The sequence below is a fragment of the Emydura macquarii genome, unplaced genomic scaffold (assembly GCF_026122565.2).
Source record: "Emydura macquarii macquarii isolate MOO-44397 ecotype Brisbane River unplaced genomic scaffold, CSIRO-AGI_Emac_v2 contig_1254, whole genome shotgun sequence".
Classification (NCBI taxonomy): domain Eukaryota; kingdom Metazoa; phylum Chordata; order Testudines; family Chelidae; genus Emydura; species Emydura macquarii.
The window spans coordinates 6,862,185-6,883,531 of NW_027131391.1; the positions used below are offsets into that span (position 1 = coordinate 6,862,185).

At 51.5% G+C, this 21,347-nt stretch overlaps 1 protein-coding gene across 1 annotated transcript in view; it reads right to left on the reverse strand.

Moving 5' to 3' along the window:
- The window catches only part of SCARF2 (scavenger receptor class F member 2), an 86,161-nt gene extending 66,600 nt beyond the window's left edge, over nucleotides 1-19,561 (reverse strand). The window contains 2 exon segments of the mRNA XM_067550295.1: nucleotides 2,056-2,114; nucleotides 19,433-19,561. Of these exon segments, the coding sequence (XP_067406396.1) occupies nucleotides 2,056-2,114; nucleotides 19,433-19,560 (187 nt within the window). The 5' untranslated portion in view covers nucleotide 19,561.
- Between the last annotated feature and the right edge of the window lie 1,786 nt (nucleotides 19,562-21,347).

Genomic DNA, 21,347 nt, shown 5'->3' on the forward strand with positions numbered 1-21,347 from the left:
GATGGATACTATTGAAAGCCTTCAGGGAGACAAGATTATATAAACCCAGACTGAGGGAAGCTGGGAGTCTAGTGGTGAGAACAGGCCTAGGAGACCTGGGTTTTCTTCCTGATTGACACCAAACTCCTGTGAGACCTCGGGCAAGGCTTCCAGATGGAGATCATAGAATTATAGAAGATTAAAGTTGGAAGAGACCTCAGGAGGTCATCTAGTCCAACCCCCTGCTCAAAGCAGAGATGCTAAGAAATGAATTAATTCCCCATCTCATGAAGCATTTTGAGAGCATCAGATAAAGGCACTAAATACATGCAAAGTATCGTTATCAGTGTGAAATGCAAACCCTGAGGGATTGGTTTGCTGCGCAATTGTTACCTTTGTATATGCGGGAGATGCAAAGGGGCTCCCTTAATTTTCCCGCAGGAGCCGTAACATCTGAATTCTCAGTCTGAAGGTTGCATTCGAGTGAGGTTGTGCACAAAAGACATATGCGCAGGAAGCCTTTCCTCCAGCACTAACACACAGCCGCTGAACAGCGCAGAGCAATACCACACAACAGGAAGTCAGGGATACTGTGGCCAGCTGGAACTGCGGGGAGTTTTACAGGAATCCAAAAATAGCCTCCAAAAGTTTCTCAGCCGCGCTCTGGGAATTCAGGTTCCAAGAACTCGCAATCCTCACATACTCACTCTTTCCAAACTCAAATCGACAAAGCCCTCTAGACAGAGATGCTCAAAGCCAGGCTTCGCCCCAAGGGGGAGATTATCCGGGAGCTTTGAACCACTGACAATAGAAGATTGTAAGAGTGCTTTCTGATGACCCTACTTTGAAGCAGCCCTCGCCAGAGCTCTCCTTGCAAAAACGAAGCGCGTGCTGTGGAATAGCCACTATTATCCTGCTGGAGCTAGGATGTGAGTTAGAATACAACCTGGCCTTCCACAGGGGTATTCTCAGTGAGTATCCACAACAGACACCCAAATTCCCATCACTTGCTTCTTCCACTCACCGCAGACCAGCTGGGACCGAGCGTCAGGCACCGGAGCTGTGGCAACATTCACTCAAGCTCTTCATGTTCCATCCATGTGGCCACCCCTTTCTCTTCATCCCCATCTCTGTGCCCCCTCCTTCACTTCTCTTTTCCTTCCCCGCTTCACATATGAGGCCCTCTCTTATCTACATCATCTCTCCCAGGGCCAGGGGCTGGGCTGTACACTCTGAAACCCATCCATCTACCCCCAGGACTATCCCAGTTGATAGTCCTGGTCGATATAGAGTCATGGGAAGTGTCTGAAAGGCAGAAAGTGCTGCCCCCAAAGTACCCCTCACCCCAGCACAGAGAGTAAGTGGCCAACCTAGCAGCTGAGTTTCATTCTCCTGCCAAGGCCTAAATGAGGAACTCAGTGTGTGACAAGGACCCAAACCGAGGAACCTTGCAAAATCATTCGTGCAGGAAACGCTGCCGTGGGCTCCTTCCCCTGAGTGTACACGGCTCTCCTGGCTCAGCTTGACTGCTGCTGCAAACAGCTGTCAGTGAGAACAGCTGGGGGTGGGACCCCAAATCTGTGCAAAAGGCAGGGACTAAAGCGTGGGACTGTCTCTCGCAGGGGAAGCCAGACACTGCTTTTGGAGCTGCAGTCTGCATTTTGCAGTCTGCCGGAGGCAGCTGGCATCCTGCTGGGAAGGGACGTCAGCTGTGACCAGCACAGGACAGACTGAATTCCAATCCATCTGGCTGCAATGCTGCTTTATCAAGTGAACAGGAGCTTTGGGATATGCCCACTGCCCTGGATGCTCTCCGTGTCCTGCAGACATCCGCTGTTTCCCTGCCTCACCCACAGGGCTAGCTCTGACCAAGGAAGGAAAGGCAGGACCTCCCCACGGAGCCCCTGGCAGCTCTGGTCGAGTCTAGCCGTGACACAGAGCTCTGAGCAAGGCAGGCTATGGGGGAGACGCAGTCCAGATTCAGTGGTGCAGGGAAGGCCCTTCAGGAACGGGAGGGGAGGTGGAGCTGAGAAAGGAGGAAGAAGCGGTGTTCAAAGAAGGGATGCTGGCGCTTACCAATCAAGCATTCGTCTCCTTGTTGCTTCCATCCTGGGCAGCACACAGACTTGGAGAAGCTGCACAAAGGAAAACACAACGGTCCAGTTACAATGCGGCCCCTCGGCAAAGCGCTTGCCCTCCCTCTGGAGAGCTCCCTCTCTGCGTGCGGGGCCACAGATCTTAGGGATTCACCCCACGCCAAGGGCTTGAAGTTCGAAAGGAAGCCCCGGGGCTTCGCTTTACCACCCAGTGGGCAGGCACGTTGGAGAAAAAGGCAATTGTCTGCAATGCCACTGGCTGCAAGTCCTGGCTGACGCAGGGACTGCGGGGCGCACTCGTGGGTTGGAGAGTACTTTGGGGGCGATTCTGCACCTCTAGGACTGTCCAAAGCAGGGTGTTGACGTCTACAAGGCAAACAAAACAAGGCAGCCGCAGGGTATCTCAGAGCCTGAGTCAGCTGCCTTGGGCTCATCTTACAGGGCTAAAAAAGAGCAGCATGGACATTCCCGCTTGAGCTGGGGCCCAGGTTCTGAGACCCTCCCCAGGTTTAGAGCCCAGGTGTCAGCCCCAGCAGGAACATCTACACTGCTATTTTTTAGCCCCATAGCACAAGCCCCACGAGCCCCCATCACAGAGCCATAGGCTTAGCAGGAACTGCAAGGGTCATCTAGTCTAATCCCCTTTCCAGGATGCAGGATTTGTTGTGTCTAAACCATCCACGACTGATGGCTATCCAGCCTCCTCTTGAAAATCTCCATGGAAGGCGCTTCCACAACCTCCCTCGCGTCAGCTGACCTAGGCTCTGAGACTTGCTGCCACAACGTTTGTCTTTGCTGTGTAGATGTATCCTATGAGGCTGGGCAGAGGATTAGCAAGGGATGATGCCTTCAATATGCTAACATCACCCACACCCAGATCTCAGTCTCATCTGCCCCAGCGGGTGCAATGGGACAAACAACTATGTGTCTGCATGAAACCGATCCTTCCTGCGTCTGAGATGGCGAAGGGCCAATCCAGAGAAGCCTGAGATGCTGATAGGTTGCGGGGAGAAGTGGGGAGAGCTGGAGAGGATTAAATGGGTCCCTGTTCTTCACTGGAAAACGTTATCCTCCCAATTTGCCATTTTAAAAAGGAGTTACTCGCCACAATCGTTTCATTTCTTCCCAAATTTTCACTTTGAAAAATATTTTATGGAAATTTTGTAAGAAACATCCCCTGGTGCTTTGCTCAACAAAATGCGGGTTATTTCCCACTTTCCCGCACTGCCCATTTCGAAGGGCTCGCTCGGTCCCACTTTTTCTAACCAGAACATCGAGTTTTCAACATTCCCCCTTTTGAAAATCAATTTTCTTTTCCTACAAAAAGTTACCCAAAAATGAAAAAAAAACCTGGAGCTGTGTGTGGAGCCAAAATGCCTTCACCTCGCCCAGATCCACACAATCCTCCTCCTATTTCTTGACCAGCTCCAGTCAGCCAGCGGGGATGAAGAGGGTCCCTCCCTGCTGTTTGTCACACCTCTGGAGCATGGGAAAGACCAGCTGCAGTGCACAGAGCACTCTGGGTCTGTCTACACTGCAGCAGCACACCCGCGGCTGGCCCACGGGCTGTGGGGCTATATATTTGCAGCATCGCTGTCCAGGCTCGGGCTGGAGCCCGGTCTCTGAGGACCACCCCCACTTTCAGGGTCTCAGAGTCTGGGATCCAGCCTGAGCCTAAGTTTCTTCATGGCAATTTCATAGCCCTGCAGTCTGATCCCTGCACAACCGAGTCATCTGACCCGGGCTAGCCGCGTTGACACAGCCGCTGAGTCCATACACAGTGAGGGGGGGGGGGGGGGGCGGTCATTTTCTGTTAGACCCAGACCTTAGTTACCAGATGAGACTGAACTAATCTCAACTTCTGCTGACGTTTGTGGCCCGAATGTCACTCGCAGCTTCCACTTGCTGTCACAGACACTGCCCCGGGAGCACTGAACCCTCGCTGCTTCAGTCCCATGTACAAGTCTGCGAGGGCACATGGGAACAGCAAGCAGTCACAAGGGAGCAGCTGCGTCAGCCAGCCGTTCTGCCTGGCACACTTCCCTCCGACAATCTGCTCTTTCCTCCCCATCCAAACTTGGCCTCTAAGATCAAGAAGCTGAACAAGGAGCTTCTGCAACTCTCCTAGCTCAGCTTCCCTTATTCAGGCCAGTTCAAAGCAGCCCAGCTGCCCTTCTAGCACTCGACTGGAGTAGCTGCCGCTTCCCCTTCGGAGACTCCCAGGGCAGTGCTGGGCGATTGCTCATCTGTTGCTGTCTCAGGCAAAGTTCTGTTCTGCAGACCATATGCGAGACATCTCCCGTGACACACGTTTGGCTGCCTTGTCGCCATGACCCTTGGTGGGATTTTTTCCAGTGGTTAATTACTCTCACGGTTAAAAATGCACGCCTTATTTCCACTCTGAATTTGTCTAGCTTCAACTCCCTGCCATTGGCCCGCGTTAGACCTTGCTCTGCTAGGGTGAAGAGCCCATTATTAAATATTTCTTCCCCCTGTAGGTTCTTACAGATGTAATCAAGTCACCCCTTAACCTCTTTGTTAAGCTAAACAGATGGGGCTCCTCGAGTCTCTTGCTAGAAGGCCTGTTTTCTAATCCTTTCTCGTCATTCTCGTGACGGTTCTCTAAACCCTCTCCAATTTTTCAAACTCCTTCTTAAACTGTGGATACCAGAACTGAACACAGGATTCCAGCAGCGGTTGCACCAGTGCCAAATAGAGGTAAAATAACCTTTCTGCTCATATCGGAGATTTCCCTGTTTATGCATCCCAGGATTACACTAGCCCTTTTGATCATGGTGTCACACCAGGAGCTCATGTTCAACTGATTATCCACCATGAGCCCCAAGTCTTTTTCAGAGTCACTGCTTTCCAGGATAGAGTTCCCCCAATCTTAAGTGCAGCCTACATTCTTGGTTCCTAGATGCATATAGTTACATCTAGGCATGTATAAATGCATATTGTTTGCTTGCACCTAGCTTACTAAGCGACCCAGATCACTCTGTATCAGTGATCTGTCCTCTTCATTTTTTACCACTCCCCCCATTTTTGTGTCATCTGCAAACTTCATCAGTAATTATATTGTCTTCTTCTAGGTCATTAATAAAAATGTTAGGTAGTGTAGGGCCAAGAGCCAATCCCTGTGGGACCCCACTAGAAACACACCCATCCGATGAGGATTCCCCTTTTACAATTAAATTTGAGACCAGGCGATTAGCCTGATTTTAATCCATTTAATGTGTGTCATGCTCATTTTATATCTTTCTAGATTGTTTTAATCAAAATGTCATGTGATACCAAGTCAAATGCCTTACAGAAGTCTAAATATATTATGTCAACATATTATCTTTATCAACCCAACTTGTAATCTCATTAAAACAAGATAGGAAGATATTTTCTATAAACTCATGTTGATTGGCATTAATTATATTACCCTCCTTTTAAATCTTTATTAATTGAGTCATGCATCAGGCACTCCATTATCTTATCCCGGGATCAACGTCAGACCAAGAGATCATCCCGTTTATCCTTTTTAAACATTGGCACATTAGCTTTCTTCTAGTCTTCTGGAACTTCTCTGGTGCTTCAAAGACTTAGTGAAAATCAATGTTAACCATTGAGCAGTCTCCTCAGCTAGCTGTTTTAAAACTCTTGGATTCAAGTTATCCAGACCTGCTGATCTGAAAATGTGCAACTTTAGTAGCTGCTGTTTAACATCCTCTTGAGATATTAGTGGAACAGAAAAAGTGATATCATATGATATGATCACATCATCTGTCCCCCCCCCTCTTCCCAATACAGAACAGAAATATTTAATTGACATTTCTGCCTTTTCTGCATTATTATTTATGACTCTGCCATTTCCATCTAGTAATGGACCAATACCATTTTCAGGATTATTTTTGTTCCTAATATACTTTAAAAATTCCTTCTTATTGTCTTTAACTCTGTTGGCCATTATTTCTCTTTGTATCCCTTTGCCTCCCTTATCAATTTTCTACACTTCCTAGCTTATGATCTATATTCATTACGATCAACTTCCCCATTCTTCCATTTGTTTAAACACACGCACGTACATGCACGCACACAGCTGCCTTCACTTCCCGTCCTAACCCGGCCATTTTTTTAACCAATACAGTCTTCTTCCTCGATTGTGGCTCTTGGACATCTTGTAAAGTGTTCTTAAACAATTCCCAAATATCATTCACATTTTTCTGATTAAATTCTTTCTCCCAGCTGATTTGGCTCATAATTGTTTTTAGTTTTGTGAAATTGGCCCTTTTAAAGCACCAACTATATATATCAACGGTCTGGACTTTATTCTGTTTGCACACTATAAATGTGATCAAGTCATGATCACTTGTACCTAAGCTGGCATTAATTTTTAGTTCTGTGATCAGTTCCTCTTATCCATCAAGACAAAGTCGAATACAGAGTTTCCCTGTGTTGGATGCAACATTTTTTTCATGCACACCTGCATGCAGCAGAGGGGAAGATTAGACCTTAAGTGTCAGAAAGAAGCCCCCAAATACTGCACAGAAATATATTGCTGTGATGATTTAGAGCCAACTCCTCTAAGTATCTGTCTCTCCTCTTCCCCCTTTGCCTCAGTTTGTAAGTGAGAAGCCGCACAGTCTAATGGCATTAGAAGCCCATCTAGAGCTGGTCTGAAATTATTTCTCACAGCAAATATTGTCAAATGTATTTTTTTCTACATTCTCCACAAAAACGTTTTCATTTTTTCAACAGAAACCCAAATCCAAATATTTTCAGTTTCTAAACCCCTGCAATTTTACCAGACACGGAACATGTTTGCCAAAAATAAACAAATAAATCTGTTTCCATTTTTTTTCAGTTAAAAACATTTTGCAAGGAAAATGTCAACTAATTCTAAGTCTGTCTCTTTCAGATGCAGCAACTAGAGCACCAGACACCCTTCCCCTCCCCTTGCACACACGCAATCAGTGCAGGACCTCCAGGAAACACTGCATCTCTCATGGCCAGCAGAGGAATTTCTCCAGCTCAGACCAAAACGCCAGGACATAGACAGCTTGCTTTAATGTCGTGGTAAGGCCCCTTCTGGGCTGGATATGAATGCAGTTTAAGCTTCATAAAAGGCACAGTCAGTGAAGAATAAGCCAGCTCCAGCCTAGCATTGAACTGCACAGAGTTCCATGAAGGTGGCTTTGCACATTTGAAAGTTTTGTAGCCACTGCTCATGACCCTAGATCTGCAAAACGATGTGATCTCACCACTCAGTGCCTGTTTCGCGCCCCCAAAAGCGGCAATCCACCGTGTGCAGGTGTTCCGTGAATGCAAACAGTAATCCAGCGTTGTTTGTTTGCATGGCAAACAGCAGGTCAGGCGCCTCGGATTCCTGTTCCGACTGGCAGCTCACGGTGTACTGCGTGACCAGCTGTGTTGTGTTCAGAACACTGACAATAACAATGGAGAGCAATGCAGGAGCCATCCTTTCAGGTAGGGATGGCAGGCGCACCGGAAACTGGGGCCATTGAAAAATGCTGCGAAACACAGTTGGAAACCCATGAAATGACGGGATGGATATCACTGCATCATGGGATGCCGAGCCCACATCCATGATGCACTGTGATCCTCTCCACCTTCCCACAACTCTAGCGGCACAAGATGGCGAGTTGCTCAGTGGGCTAGCTGCCCACCGTGCACTGCTCTCATGGATGATGCTACAGCACCGACCGTGGACGCGCTTCGGCAACACAATAGGTGAACAGGCACAAGGGTTGTAATTACAGCGCTTTTTGATCATCGCTGTAACTTGCATTGACAATACTCTCTAGCGTAGACAAGGCCTGAGTCTTCTCTAGTCTTCTCTAACTTACATAGGTATGTGGCAGCTGCAAATTTTGCCACCTCTTTATTGCTCTCCCCTTACCAGATCATAGTAAACAATACAGAACCTTGGGCACCCTTGGTTAACATTTTCCCATGATGAAAATTGACTATTTTGTCCTCCTCTTTGTTTTCTAATTCTTGGACGGTGTCTGATCCATGACAGAATTTTATCTCTCACTCCATGTCTATTTAGTTTCTAGCACTCTCTGGTGAAGGACTTTTACCAAAGTCTTTTGAAAGACCAAATAGTCAGTGGATTCTCCTGTAAGACCTGGAGGTAGGAGAGCTCTGCTCCTCTTATTGGGGAGAAGGGACAGCTTCAGATACATACATCAGATTATTTGCCTTAGTTCCACTTACTGAGCTTTGCTGTTTTGGCTGCACTTTGTTTATGTTTTGAGGTGTAAATGTGGTAATCGACGGTTACCATTACTATACTGCAGAAAAGGCATAAGGATTGGGTAGGATATATCCTGGGTGAGGGTCACCTTGACTTCAAGAGACAGTCCCTTGAATCGGGTAACAATGCTCAACACATAAAAGGGTTTTCTTCTGAAGACAAGAAGCTGTCTGAGAAAACAGACACTTTCTAAGGGATCTGGTTTTCCTTGGAGATTCTGCATCCTATGTACAGGAACTGCATTGAACTAGCAACTGTGGAGCAGACTGCCCATGGCAGAGCAGATCTGACTCCACCGCCTTGAGGTGGCAGCACTGATGAGCTAGCTACACCCACCCAGAGGGAGAAGCCTAGGTAAAATCATTGAACTGGACCAGCTGCTCACTGGAGTGAGACCTGGCAGGGCGGTTCTATCTAGCTTGGAGCAAACCGGCTGGGGACAGTCACCCATGGACACCTTTTGCCCACCACTGAGACTGACCTGACCTGTGCGTGGGTTTTTAGGTGGGTGTGGTTTGTAGTAAGAGAGCCTAGAACTGCATCAGCGGCAGATGCGTTATTTGGAACAGGGGGGTTTTAACACACTTTTAACAAAATGGTTGGGCTCGCTTCATTCCTTACATGAACACGTATCTACTGGGGTTCCATGTTCCTTTTGATGCAGTTCCTCTTTTCCTCCAAATAAAAGGTCTTTGTCATTCCGTGATCCAAAGAACTCCTGGAAAAGCCACCTGGAAAGGCGACCAGGAAAAAGGTTTCTTAAGTTTTATTTTAATTTCCCAGGGCCAAAAATTACAGCTGTGTTTGGGGTAGGGGTTCCTGCCATCATGTGATGTAGTGTGGTGAAGGACCTCTAGACAGACAGAACCCAGCCCTTTGCAGCTGGCAGAGTGTTACATTCCTTCAGCTGTTACAGTAACACACAAAGAATGCTAAGGGCAATGTTTTAGGACATACCCTAATGACTTTCAATGGGACCTAGACTCCTAAGGCCTAGATTCACCAAGGTACTCAGCACCCAAGTCCCAGATTTACAGCGGCAATTCACAAAACTCCAGCTGAACCTGTAGGCACCTAAACTCCCTCAGCACCTAAGTTTTTGCAGTGACAATTTCCCTGGTGCCCATCATTCCGCCTCTGGGCATGTGGACTGCTTCCCGCCTATGGGCATCCGGGCAGCTGACTGTCTTCAGCCGGCGCCCCAGAGCAACTCACAAGTCAGGGGAAGACAGGCACTCAGCCACCTAAGTCACATGTGAGGCCTGATCCAATAGGCATGTTCAGAGCATGTCTTCTGGATCGGGCCCCACGACACAAATTCACAGCTGCGGGAGGGGGAGGGGGAGCATCCTCATAACTCTTAGCCCAGTGGTTAGAGCACCTCCTGGGGATGTGGGAGACCCCCAGTTTGAGTCCCCCCCAGCCTGATGGGGAGAACGGATTTGAACAGGTCTCTGCCGCTGTGCAGCAAGGGGACCGTACCCTGGGTCTCCCATGCCCTGGGTGGGTGCTCTAAACACCAAGATATACAGCCAGGCTCAGGCTTGGGCACCCTCTCTCCAGCTGAGTGACTCTAATTATTTATCCACAGTGCAACAGCTTCAAGAGGAGAGACAGAGGGAGCCCACATCAGAACAGCCCAAAGTCCAGTGGTTAGCGCACTGTCCTGCAAGGTGGTAGATCTCCGTTCAAATCCCTTCTCCCCATCAAGTGGAAGGGGCACTTGAACCAGGGGTCTCCCTCTTCCCAACTGATAAGTTATGAGGCAGGACCTCCTCCCTTCCACCCGCCCCCAGCTTTGTGCAAATAACATCTTACGCTCCTAACTCCAAAGAGGGCTCACACCTAAGAATCACTAGCAGAGGGAGGCAGCCCAGACCTAGGCACCTATTACCAGGCGGCAAGCAGAGCTCAGCACACAACCCTCTGGTCGGCCTCTGCTATTGACTAGCTAATTGCTTGCCCAATGCCCTGGCTTTTGTGAATTACAGTCTAAGGCCTTGTCTACATCACCATTTACTTCGGTGTCGCTTACGTCGCTCAGGAGCGCAAACTCAGCGCCAGTGTAGACAGCACTATGTTGGTGGGAGAGCGTCTCACACGGACATAGCTATCGTCTCTTGCGGAGGTGGAGTTGTTATTCTGTTGGGAGACCTCTCTCCTGTCAGCATAGAGCATCTTCACCAGATGTGCTACAGTGACGCAGCTGCATCGGTGTAGTGCTTCTAGTGTAAGCTAGCACTCAAGCACCTCTCTCGCCTCATTCATTGTAAAGGAGCTCAGGCGTCTGACGCAGGCGAGGTATTTCCAGTAGAGGTAGGGAGGTGTTAGTACCGTTATACAAGGCGTTGGTCAGATCTCATCTGGAATACTGTCTGCAGTTCTGGTCCCCCATGTTTAAGAAAGATGAATTCAAACTGGAACAGCTGCAGAGAAGGGCTACTAGGATGATCCGCGGAAGGGAAAACCTGCCTTATGAGAGGAGACTCAAAGAGCTTGGCTTGTTTAGCCTAATCAAAAGAAGGCTGAGGGGAGACATGATTGCTCTGTATAAATACATCAGAGGGATAAATACCAGGGAGGGAGTGGAGTTATTTAAGTTCAGCACCAACGTGGACACAAGAACAAATTGATATAAACTGGCCATCAGGAAATCTAGACTTGAAATTAGACGAAGGTTTCTAACCATCAGAGGAGTGAAGTTCTGGAACAGCCTCCCACGGGGAGCAGTGGGGGCAAGAAACCGAGCTGGCTTCAAGACTGAGCTTGATAAATGTATGGAGGGGATGGTCTGATGGGACAGCTTAGTCTGGCAATTGACTGATCTTTGACTACTAGCGGTAAATATACCAATGGCCTGTGAAGGGATGTTAGATGGGGGGTTCTGAGTTACTACGGAGAATTCTTTCTGGGTGTCTGGCTGGTGAGTCTTGCTCACATGCTCAGGGTTTAGCTGATCGCCATATTTGGGGTCGGGAAGGAATTTTCCCCCAGGGCAGATTGGCAGAGGCCCTGGGGGTTTTTTGCCTTCCTCTGTGGCATAGGGCATGGCTCACTTGCTGGTGGATTCTCTGTATCTTAAAGTCTTTAAACCATGATTTGAGGACTTCACTAACACAGTCATAGGTTAGGCGTCTGTTACAGGAGTGGGTGGGTGAGGTTCTGTGGCCTGCGTTGTGCAGGAGGTCAGACTAGATGATCATAATGGTCCCTTCTGACCTTAGAGTCTATGAGACTAGGCAGGGAATTCACAAGGCTGTGAAAGACTGTCCAGTTAAAACTGCATTGGGAATTTAGGGTTGTAGAATGTGATTACTCCAGATGGAATTTGAATAGGGCAGGTCCAATATCCCTGTTCTGAGGAAAAGGCACAGGGGATTTACAAACAACATCATTCTCCTTTTCAGAAAAATAAAGCAGCCGCCATTGCTGTGATGCACTAGATGGAGTGCCAGCCCATCTTCAATGAGCAGAAGTGGACAGGACCCCTGTTAATCCCCAAAGAGTAACAGGGAAGGTAGAGACTAAGCACTGTAAAGGACGACAGCATGGCATCTCCTGACCATGCCATGTGCACAGTATCACACAGTCACAGAGTTTAAGAACAGAGGGAACCACCAGATTATCTCTTCTGACCTCCTGATAGCACAGGCCACCACCACCATCCAGCACCCGCACACTGACCCCAACAACTGAAATTAGACCCACATATTACAGTCGACAGGAGAGTAGACAGTCAGAGCGCAGGAGGGCCCGAGGGGCACCAGAGCCGAACTCCCTACAATAGCAGAGAAAGGATTAAGGGAGAGAATCCCGGCAAGTGTCCCACACCCCATACTGCAGAGGAAGTCAAAAAATGCCCAAGGTCACGGCCAATCTGACTGGGGGGAAAGTCCTGCCTGACCCCACGTATGATGATCAATTAGACCCTGAGCCGTGAGCAAGAACCAGCCGGCCAAGCAGAGAGACTGCTCGGTGCCACCGCAGAGCCCGTGCCTTTCCCATCCCATGTTTCATCTCCAGCCTGGCCCTCCTTGATGCTTCAGAGAAAGGAGATTTTAAAAACACAGAATACGTGTGTGTGTGGGGGGGGGGACGGGGGGACATCCCTTCCTGACCCCTGTTGGTCACTGGTGAGACCCTGAAGCATGAGCTTTGGGGAACATAAAACATATACTGGAAGTGAGCCCCAGGGCAGCTGAGCCCTGCCTCCCACCATCACCAGCAACCCCTTGTAGCCTATAAAACTATCCTGCTTGCTTGCATTCCACAGGGATTCTATAGGGATATATCTTTTCTTATAAGATTTAAGTATGATTCTATGATTATAATAGAGTGATATATTTTATTTGTGTTGTAACGCAAGGTAACATACAGGCCATATCCTGTGTAACAGCTACGTAATCATCATACACACATTCGGGAATAAGTGTTAAAAGTATAGCAAAAACAAGACATATATGGTATAAATAATTAAGCAAGATAAGTAGATTTCCTCAGGACTTTTAGCTTAGATATTGAAATTGTGAATGCCAGGCATCACGCGAGTACACCACAAAACCCGCAAAGGGCAAGGGGCAATAAGGGGCCAGAATAACAAATGAGGTAATGGAAATAAGAAAAGCGGAAGTAGTAATCATTAATATTCATGAATGATCAGCCTATGACATGTGGGTACCCCACTATTCTGGGGGTAGGAATCCAAGTATGGACTTAGAAGGAGGACCCATATTCTCAGAGCATAAGAATGGAAAGATCGTGCTATTTGAGGTGATCGTCATCTATTCCTGCTTGAAGCTTCTTTACTCTTAGCTCTCCACATTGCCTACTCCCCCCCCCCCCCCCCCCGGAGGTGAGACATCTCTCAACATCAGGGAAGGTGTGAGTATATTAGGCTAAAGAATATCATAGATATATATTATATAAGTCTCTATAATTAAGATTGTCTTATCCATTATTCATTTGATTGTTCATTTACTTTATATCAGTCATTTGTTTATCATTTTATGTTATCTTAATAAATTATAAAATTATACAAATTTGGTTATCATTGAAATATTCCTGTGGTACCCACAAGAGTCCTTATAAATTCTTCTGGAGCCTGGTTAGGACGCGAACCTCATGATCCTCTAATCAGATCATTTGGCAAACCTATAACCCTATTCAATATTGATACAATTAAAATCAGGCTACACCCTTCATTCAATCTCACCCATAAATGTGTCCAGTTCTCTCTTAAAACCAAGTACGTTCTTTGCCCCACAACTCCTATTTGGAGGCTGCTCCAGAACCTCACCCCTCTGATGGTTAGAAACCTTCTTCTAATTTCCAGCTGGAATTTGTTTAGGGCCAAATGTATCCCCATTTGTCCTTTGCCAACACTGCCCTTTAGCTGAAGGAGCTCTTCACCGTCCCTGACGTTTATTCCCCTAACGAATTTATGGAGAGCTATACGACGTTGCAGCCCTCCGAAGAAGCACACCTTCCTCCCAAAGAGCTCCATTTCTTGGCATCCTTAGCTCTTGGCGTGGGGCCTTGCTGTCCCTGCCTCTCATGCTTATTTGCAGCAGCTACCACAAGTGACCCTGGAGTGGGGGCGTGTAAAAATGTTTGTGGTCCTTCACTGGCACGAAGTATTTCCTCTTGCCTTTTTTTGCCGAAGGAGGCAGAGAGGCTGGGGTTTATCACAAGGTCTTTGTGGTCTCCTTGATGGTTTTTATAAGAGGAAGTGAGACCCTGGAAGAGCTGTCTGGGGCTAGGATGTCCACCATGGGGTCCGCACCCTCTGCCACCTCCTCTGCCTGCAGGCCTGTATTCTGAGCTATCCTACGTAGTAGCTCCTGGTATCATCTGGTACCGATGCTGGTTTTGCTCCTGCTACAGCCTCATCCGGAGAAGAAGAGGAAGATGTTCTAACTGGTGGTGCCTGAGTCGCGGGGAAAGTCCGCTGCAGTGCTGGGAACAGAACACTCCTCGGCGCCGTGCCGCATGCTTCCGGCAGAGTGTGATAGACCCTTGGCCCATCCTTAAAATGAGACAAAGAAGAGGGGTCTGCCCGACTGGGATCCCTGGGCTTGATGGAATGCCCCCGGGGTCCAAAGCGGCCACTGCGAGGGCACCTGCCGCTGTAGGGCCCATGGCATCACAAGAAGGTGAGTCGTCTCTACGCTCTGACGTCCGCTGTGATGCCGATCCCTTTTGGAGGAAACGGACTCCGCCTCAGAGTCCGAGGAGAACCGCTTGCTCTGCAGGAACCACGGGGGTGCGGTGCTGGACAGGGCCGGGGATTGGTGCTGTGGAGAGCAGGACCTTGCCACCACAGCTGGCTTACCATGAGAGGGCACTGCAGATTTCCTCAGTTTCCATGGGGCCCCTTGTATCAGAGGAAATCCCCACCGGTTCCAAAATAGCCAGTGCACTGGCATAGGCCAGTCCCACTGCGCCATGCGCCCGGTGGCACCCCTGCAGCCGGAGCCACAACAGGGCTGACTGGGGGCATACTGGCAGCGACCCCTCGACTGGGTACACGACTCCACATCCGATTCTGCCTCTGGGGACCATGGAGGGGTGGTACCCGTTGGTTCTGGGGATTGGTGCTGAGGTAGGCAGATCTGCATCCAGGCCAGCAAAGACGGTTTCCCTCCAGATGGTACCAAGGTGCCAGGTACCGAATGGGAGCTTGGGGCACACGCGCCCATCTGCCCTCCGGCACAGCTAACAACAACTCTTGTACTGGCGGAGGGGGTGGTGCCAAGAGCGCCAGCAAGCCCCTGGTTGCAACAAACGCCTCCAGGGTGGATGGTACCATGGTATGCTGGTGCTGCACCATCCCGGGCTTGGACTCAACTGAGCCTTCCTTCAGGAAAGAGTCAACAGTACTGCCCATGGAGCAGGGGCAAAGGAGTGGCCAGTCTCAGGTCGCACTCCGCTGCTTGGCCTTTCTTAGACTTGGGGAACGGTCCCTCTCCGCCGCTGCTTCTTATCTTTCTTTTCCAGCACCGGTGAACTGGGAATGGTGCCGAAAGTCTCTCAGGGCGGGAGGAGTCCTCCGCACCCAACCCCGAGTCTGACTAGCTCAGCTCTGAAGAGGGTCAGAGAGCCACCTCCATCAGGAGGGACTTCGACCTGGCCTCCCAGTCTTTCTTCGTACGCAGCAGATCTGACAGCGATCCCAGAGCTGAGTCTCACCCAGCACTTTAAGCAACTGGAGGGCGGGCGGGTCACTCACAGGCGCGGCCTTGCCACTGGAGGCACAGAGCTTGAAACCCAGAGACCAAAGCATGCCCCGACACCGGGAGCGGACGAAACTCCACGAACACAGCAAGAAGCGTCAATTAACCACGTGTAACAAACTACCAATGGTCCGAGTGAGAAATAAACCACTGGGACAGAAAAAAACCACAGAGAATGGAGTAAAACAAAGAGCACTGAGTTCAGCATGCCGTAACAAGGGAGGCAGTGCCAGTGACCATCGTGGGTGGTAAGAAGGAACTGAGAGGGGGCGGGGGCGGCCGGACCCCTTATACCAGCGCATGAGCGTGCAGCACCAAAGGGTGCCAGAGCCGACCCGACGTGTACCACCGAAGGCAACATTTCCAGCGAGTGTGCTTGTAGCACAGGGACCAACTAACACGGAAGGGACGTGTGCAAGCACTTGAAAAAGAATTCATCTTTCTTGAACTGGGTGGCCAGAAATGTACACAATACTCCAGATGAGGTCTTACCAGTGCTTCGTGCAATAGCATTACTACTTCAGTCTCTCTGCTGGAAACGCCTCGCCTGGTACAGCCTAGAACCACATTTACTTTTTTCACAGCCGCATCGCACTGGTGGCTCAGAGTCATCCTGTGATCAACCCACACACCCAAGTCTCTCTCCTCCTCTGTCACTTCTACATGATGACCCCTTCCCCCTCCCCCCCCCCAGCTGGTATCAGAAGTTCTCATTATGAGACCTTAAGTGGCTGACCCTGCACTTTGTACTATTGAATTTCATCCCATTTCTGTCACTTCAGTCTTCAAGATCACCCAGCTGATCCTGTCTAACATACCCACCCTCCTCTGTACTGACAATGCCCCCTAACTATGTATCATTAGCAAATTTCATTGTCATGATCTTACCTTTTGTGCAACTCTCATTACTAAAAATGTCAAATAAGACTGGTCCCAAGACCAAAGCGCATGGGGTGGGAACGTCCTGTGAAATGTAGGCCTCCTTCTCTGTGTTCTCTAAGTGCTGCTAGCATTAGGATGACTACATTTTAAAAATGCAAAAATCAAGTCCCTCTCATGTAGAACAGGGTGGAGGGACAGCAGCGTAGAGGGGGAATGCACAGACTTAGCGATAAACAGGTCTTGCCCAGAAGAGTTTCCAGTGGCTATCCCCATTGTATAGACCAAGAAGTGAGACATCTACCCATCCACCTTCCCTTCTGCCTCTCCCTACCCACCAGGAGGCGGAACCAGAATAAGGCGCTATGGTGCCCCGCACCTCCGTTCCTGGCCACACACGATGATGTCAAGGCCGCAGCTTTCATTAAATAACCCTCTATGTTTCTAACCCTCTGCACGTCTGACCTCTGCTGAGGGCAGACAGTGGGGCTGCTGGGTCAGTCTGGAGACTTTCAGACCCTTTTCCTCTCTAAAGGAGGCTCTCCCTTGGAGACAGCTGGTCTCTACCCACATGGGGAAGGGTTAAGTTCAAGGCATTCCATGGAATATAGTTTACTTCGGTCGTACGGGCACTAGGTGAGTTGCTGCCTCCTTTACAGAGAGTGGGGAGGTGCCAGTGCTCCCTGTTACAGGCCCAGCCCGCCTGGAGCAGGGGCCCAACTGTGTTTTGTTTCCACTTCTCAAGCGCCGATTCTCTGTAACGATCTGGCTATTGCTGCACCTGGCACCAGGCTCAAGGCAAAGCTCCTGCCTTTGGCAAAGACAAGGGGCTAGGGGTGTCAGCCAGCATGCGGGCTCTCTGCTGGCTCTGGTTGCATTTTTGGAATGAAGGTGCCTGACGGCGGGTGGCGGGGGAAACGGTTGGTAGGTTTTGCAGCAAATTGGAGCGTCCCGCCCCCCCCCCCCCCCCCCCAAAAATAACACATGGGAAACTCTCTATTCCCCCGGCAGAAAGAACGCCAACTCCTGAGCCAGCACATGGCTGGGATAGCGAAGCCTGTTCTGGTAAAGTGCCTCATTAGAAAACGCGGCCTGTAATTTGAGGAGAGGGCACTAGAAAAGAGCTTGGAAGTTTTGCTCAATGAGCCCATTATTCAAGTCCCTTCAGAGCCCATGAAAGGTGTGTGTTGTTCCTGTGGCTTTTGGACTCCCTTGACCTCACAAGCCGTGACACAAAAGGTGAATATATGCACTGTCCCCAAGTCGGAGCCTGCCCCCCCCCCCCCCACTAGGAAGAGGCTAGAAAAGAGAGCGTCTCTTTTCTCCTGCAGAGAGGAGGTCTCGGCTTCTACCCCACACACAAACCTGTTGCTTGCACGTCTGGTTTGTTGGCAGTTCTTCTGACCCCTTTTCCCTCCTCCCACTGCAGCCGCAAGCCTGTGCATTGAAAATGAGCCGTGGCTTCAAATCTAGGCCTGCGGAGCAGTTCGGCTTGTGCAAACAATCTGCAGCGTCAGGGATACAATCAAATGGGAGGAAGTGGTGGCCTCCACGCAGCTGTTTGGAGAGCGAGGCAAGGGCTCTGACAACTCCCCGGAGTTCCTGGACCCTGCTAGAGGATTCAGATGCGTTAGCAAGGCTGACGCAGTTGAAGGTGAAACAGCGCTAGCCCTCGGCAGGCCAGCTCCAGCGGGGAGCTGGGAGCGAGGTCCCCGACAGCTCATCTAGTGACTAGGAGAGTCGGGACTTTTGGGACCAAAAATTCAAGCCTCCTTGATTCTACACCGCACCAGCCCACGAACTGCAGGGGCGGGGGAAGCGATCTAACTTTGAACGCCCCTCAGATGCCACTGCCCGAGAGTGGGCACGAGGGGTGCCGGTGACCCCAGAGAGGAGCCGGTTTCCTCCGCGTCACGAGTCACCAGTCATCGTGCACCTTCCCGGTAAGGCACCTTCCAAAGCCTGGTGCCCCTTTTACCCAGACGCGACTGCTCCCACCGTCTCTTTCCCACAAAGAGCCGGCTTGGTAACATCCACCAACCCTAGCTGGTCCTCCCGCACCCCATCCCAGCAGGGTAGCGTCGGACCCCACCACCCCGCAGCCCCACACACAAAAGGGACTTTGTCTTGGAAGAAAAACAGACCAGAGGCTTCCACGGGGGAGGACAGGGGGGGGGGGGACCTTGTGCAGAAATTCCACAGAATTGGAAAGTCCTCTCGTCTAGCAGGGTTTGTTTGCAAGAGTTTAAATCTAAAGCAGATGGAGCGCTCCTTTCCACCGGGTTTTAGGTTACACTTCGACTGCATGTTCTCCCTCAGAGCCCCGAGAAAGGGGGGACACCTGTTCTGCGGACCCTCCCCAGACATGCCAGCCGCTAAGCGCCGGCTCGGCTCGGCACGGACGGCGCAGGGGGGGACCAGGGAGCGGCAGCGTCCCGCGGAATCGCAGCTCAGGATGGGGTTAAACTCTCCCGAAAGCGGCCCTCGCCGGAGGGAAGGAGGGAGGGGAAGCCGGAGGCACGCGGCGCTCTGAGCTGGCACCGCAGGCACCTCCAAGCCAGGCGTTCAAAGCCACGGGCGGCTAAAGTCCCAGGCTCAGCCCGCCCGAGCGGGGCACGGAGGGCGATCCAGGTGACCCCCGCCACGCCCCAGGTGCACACACCCAGCCCGCCCCGCCAGCTGCCCGCCCGTCTGCGGGTCGGACCCACGCCGGGCGGAGACCGTCCGCTCCGACCTGCCCCCCAGCCACCCCACACCTCCCTCCGAGGGGCCACCGGCCGACAGAGGGACCCCAACCCCTGGGGGGGGGCTCCCCGGGCCCATGTGGGGGGGGGGGGCGGCTCCCTAGCTGCTTGGCCCGGGACGGGGGATCGGGGCCCCGCAGCCCCTCTCCGGCGGCGGCTCGCCACCCTCCCTGCCCCGGCGGAGCGCGCCCCGGGCGGGCGGCGGGCGGGCAGCGGGGCGGCGGCGGCTCCTACCCGGGCGTCCTGCAGACGTTCCTCCCGCGGGGGCTCAGCTCCTGGGCAGCTCCCCAGCTCAGCAGCAGCAGCAGCAGCATCGCTCCAGCCCGGCCGGCCGGGGCCGCCCAGCGCCCAGGCGCCTCCATCTCCTCCTTCGCCGGCGTCTTCCCACCCCCCCACCCCGCGGGGCTCCTGCGCCCGCCGCTCTCCGGCCCGGCCGCGGCCGCCCTGCGTCCCGGCTCCCAGGCGGCGGCTGCCTGCGGGGTCCCTCCCGTCCCGGCCGGCCGGAAGCGGCGGAGCGAGCGCCGAGCTGCCCCGCCGCCGCCGCCTCCTCCTCCGCGCCCCTCTCGGCAGCAGCAGCAGCGGGAGGGCGCCCGGCCAGCCAGGAAATTCCACATTGGTTCCCCTGATCCCGGGCCAGGCTCTGGGGGACGCGGAGCCGCCGCTTCCTGCCCGCCCCGGGGCCTCCCCGCCCTGGGCCCGCCCGGCTCAGGGGGTTCCCGGGGCCCGGCCGGGCTGCAGCCCTGCCCCCCCCCCCCGCCCCTTCCGAGCCCGTCTCCCCCTGGGGCTCGGGGGTAGAGCGAGCGCAACGTCAATCCCCGCCACGTGTTATGGTAGGGTCGCTTGGCAGGCGCGTGCTGCTCGCTCGAGCTGCTGCACCTAATGAGCGAAAGGGGGCCCAGTCCCACCTTTCTACTGGGCAGCGTTTGCCCCGTAGCTTTCCAGAACCACCCAGCCTCCCCCAGACCGGCGGCGGGCGGAGCGGGGTCGGGGCAAGGCAGTTTGGCGCCTGTGTTTGAAGCGGGTCGGTGGTGGGAGAGGCAGTTGGAGGAGCGGAGGAAAGGGGCCTGTCAGGTTAGCTGTAGCCAGTCCCGCAGGGGTGGGAAAAGAAGGGCAGCTGGGACCTGACAGTAATCCAGGAGCCCATGGAGAGGTTCAGGCTCAGAGATGGGGGAGAAGAGTTTTGTCTACATGAGAAGGCTGGCCCCGGTGTCCTGCACATGCCGGAGTCTGGAGAACAGACTTAGGAGGTCATTGCCAGCAGCACATGGGCGGGGAGGGGGGGGGGGGACGGACAAGACAACATGCAAATAAGTTGTGTCCATTCGCTGCATCTTTATGAGAGCCAGTGACTCGCAGGAAAGCCAACGCTTTACAGACAGTCTGAGTAACTGAACATCAAAGCGAAGCCATACAAAGAGGGACTGTACCCTGCAAAGCAGACACTCTGAAAATGACTGAGGGTCACAGAGAAAGAGCCCCCACTGCGATGATGTAGCTGAAAGGGCAAACACACTCCTTGGGTGTATAAGCAGAGAAGCATCATTCAATTCTGGGGTCCGCACTTCAAAAGAGGATGTTGAAAAATAGGAAAGGGTTCAGCAAAGGGCTAGAACAGTGGCTTAAGGGCTGAGAAACCTGCCTCAGCGTGAGAGATGAAAGAAGCTCATGGATTCCACAGATAGAAGGGACCCTTGTGATCATCTAGTCTGACCCCCTGTAGAGGGCAGGCCATAGCATTTGACCCAAATAATTCCTAGAGCGGATCTTTTAGGAAAAAATCCAATTTTAAAAATAGTCAGTGATGGAGAATCCACTGAACCTTGATAAATGGTTCCCATGGTTAATTACTCTCACCTTTAAAAAGGTATGCCTTATTTTCAGTCTCACTTTGTCTAACTTTCAACGTCCAACTATTGAATCGTGTTATCACTTTTTCAGCTATATCAAAGAGCCCATTATTAAATGTTTGTTCCCCCTGTAGGTACTTACAGACTGTGATCAAGTCACCCCTTCACATTCTCTTTGTTAAGCAACATAGATTGAGCTCTATGAGACGATCGCTCTAAGGCAGGTTTTCTGATCCTTTAATCATTCTTGTGGCTCTTCAATGAACCCTCTGCCATTCATTAATATCCTTAAAATGTGGGCA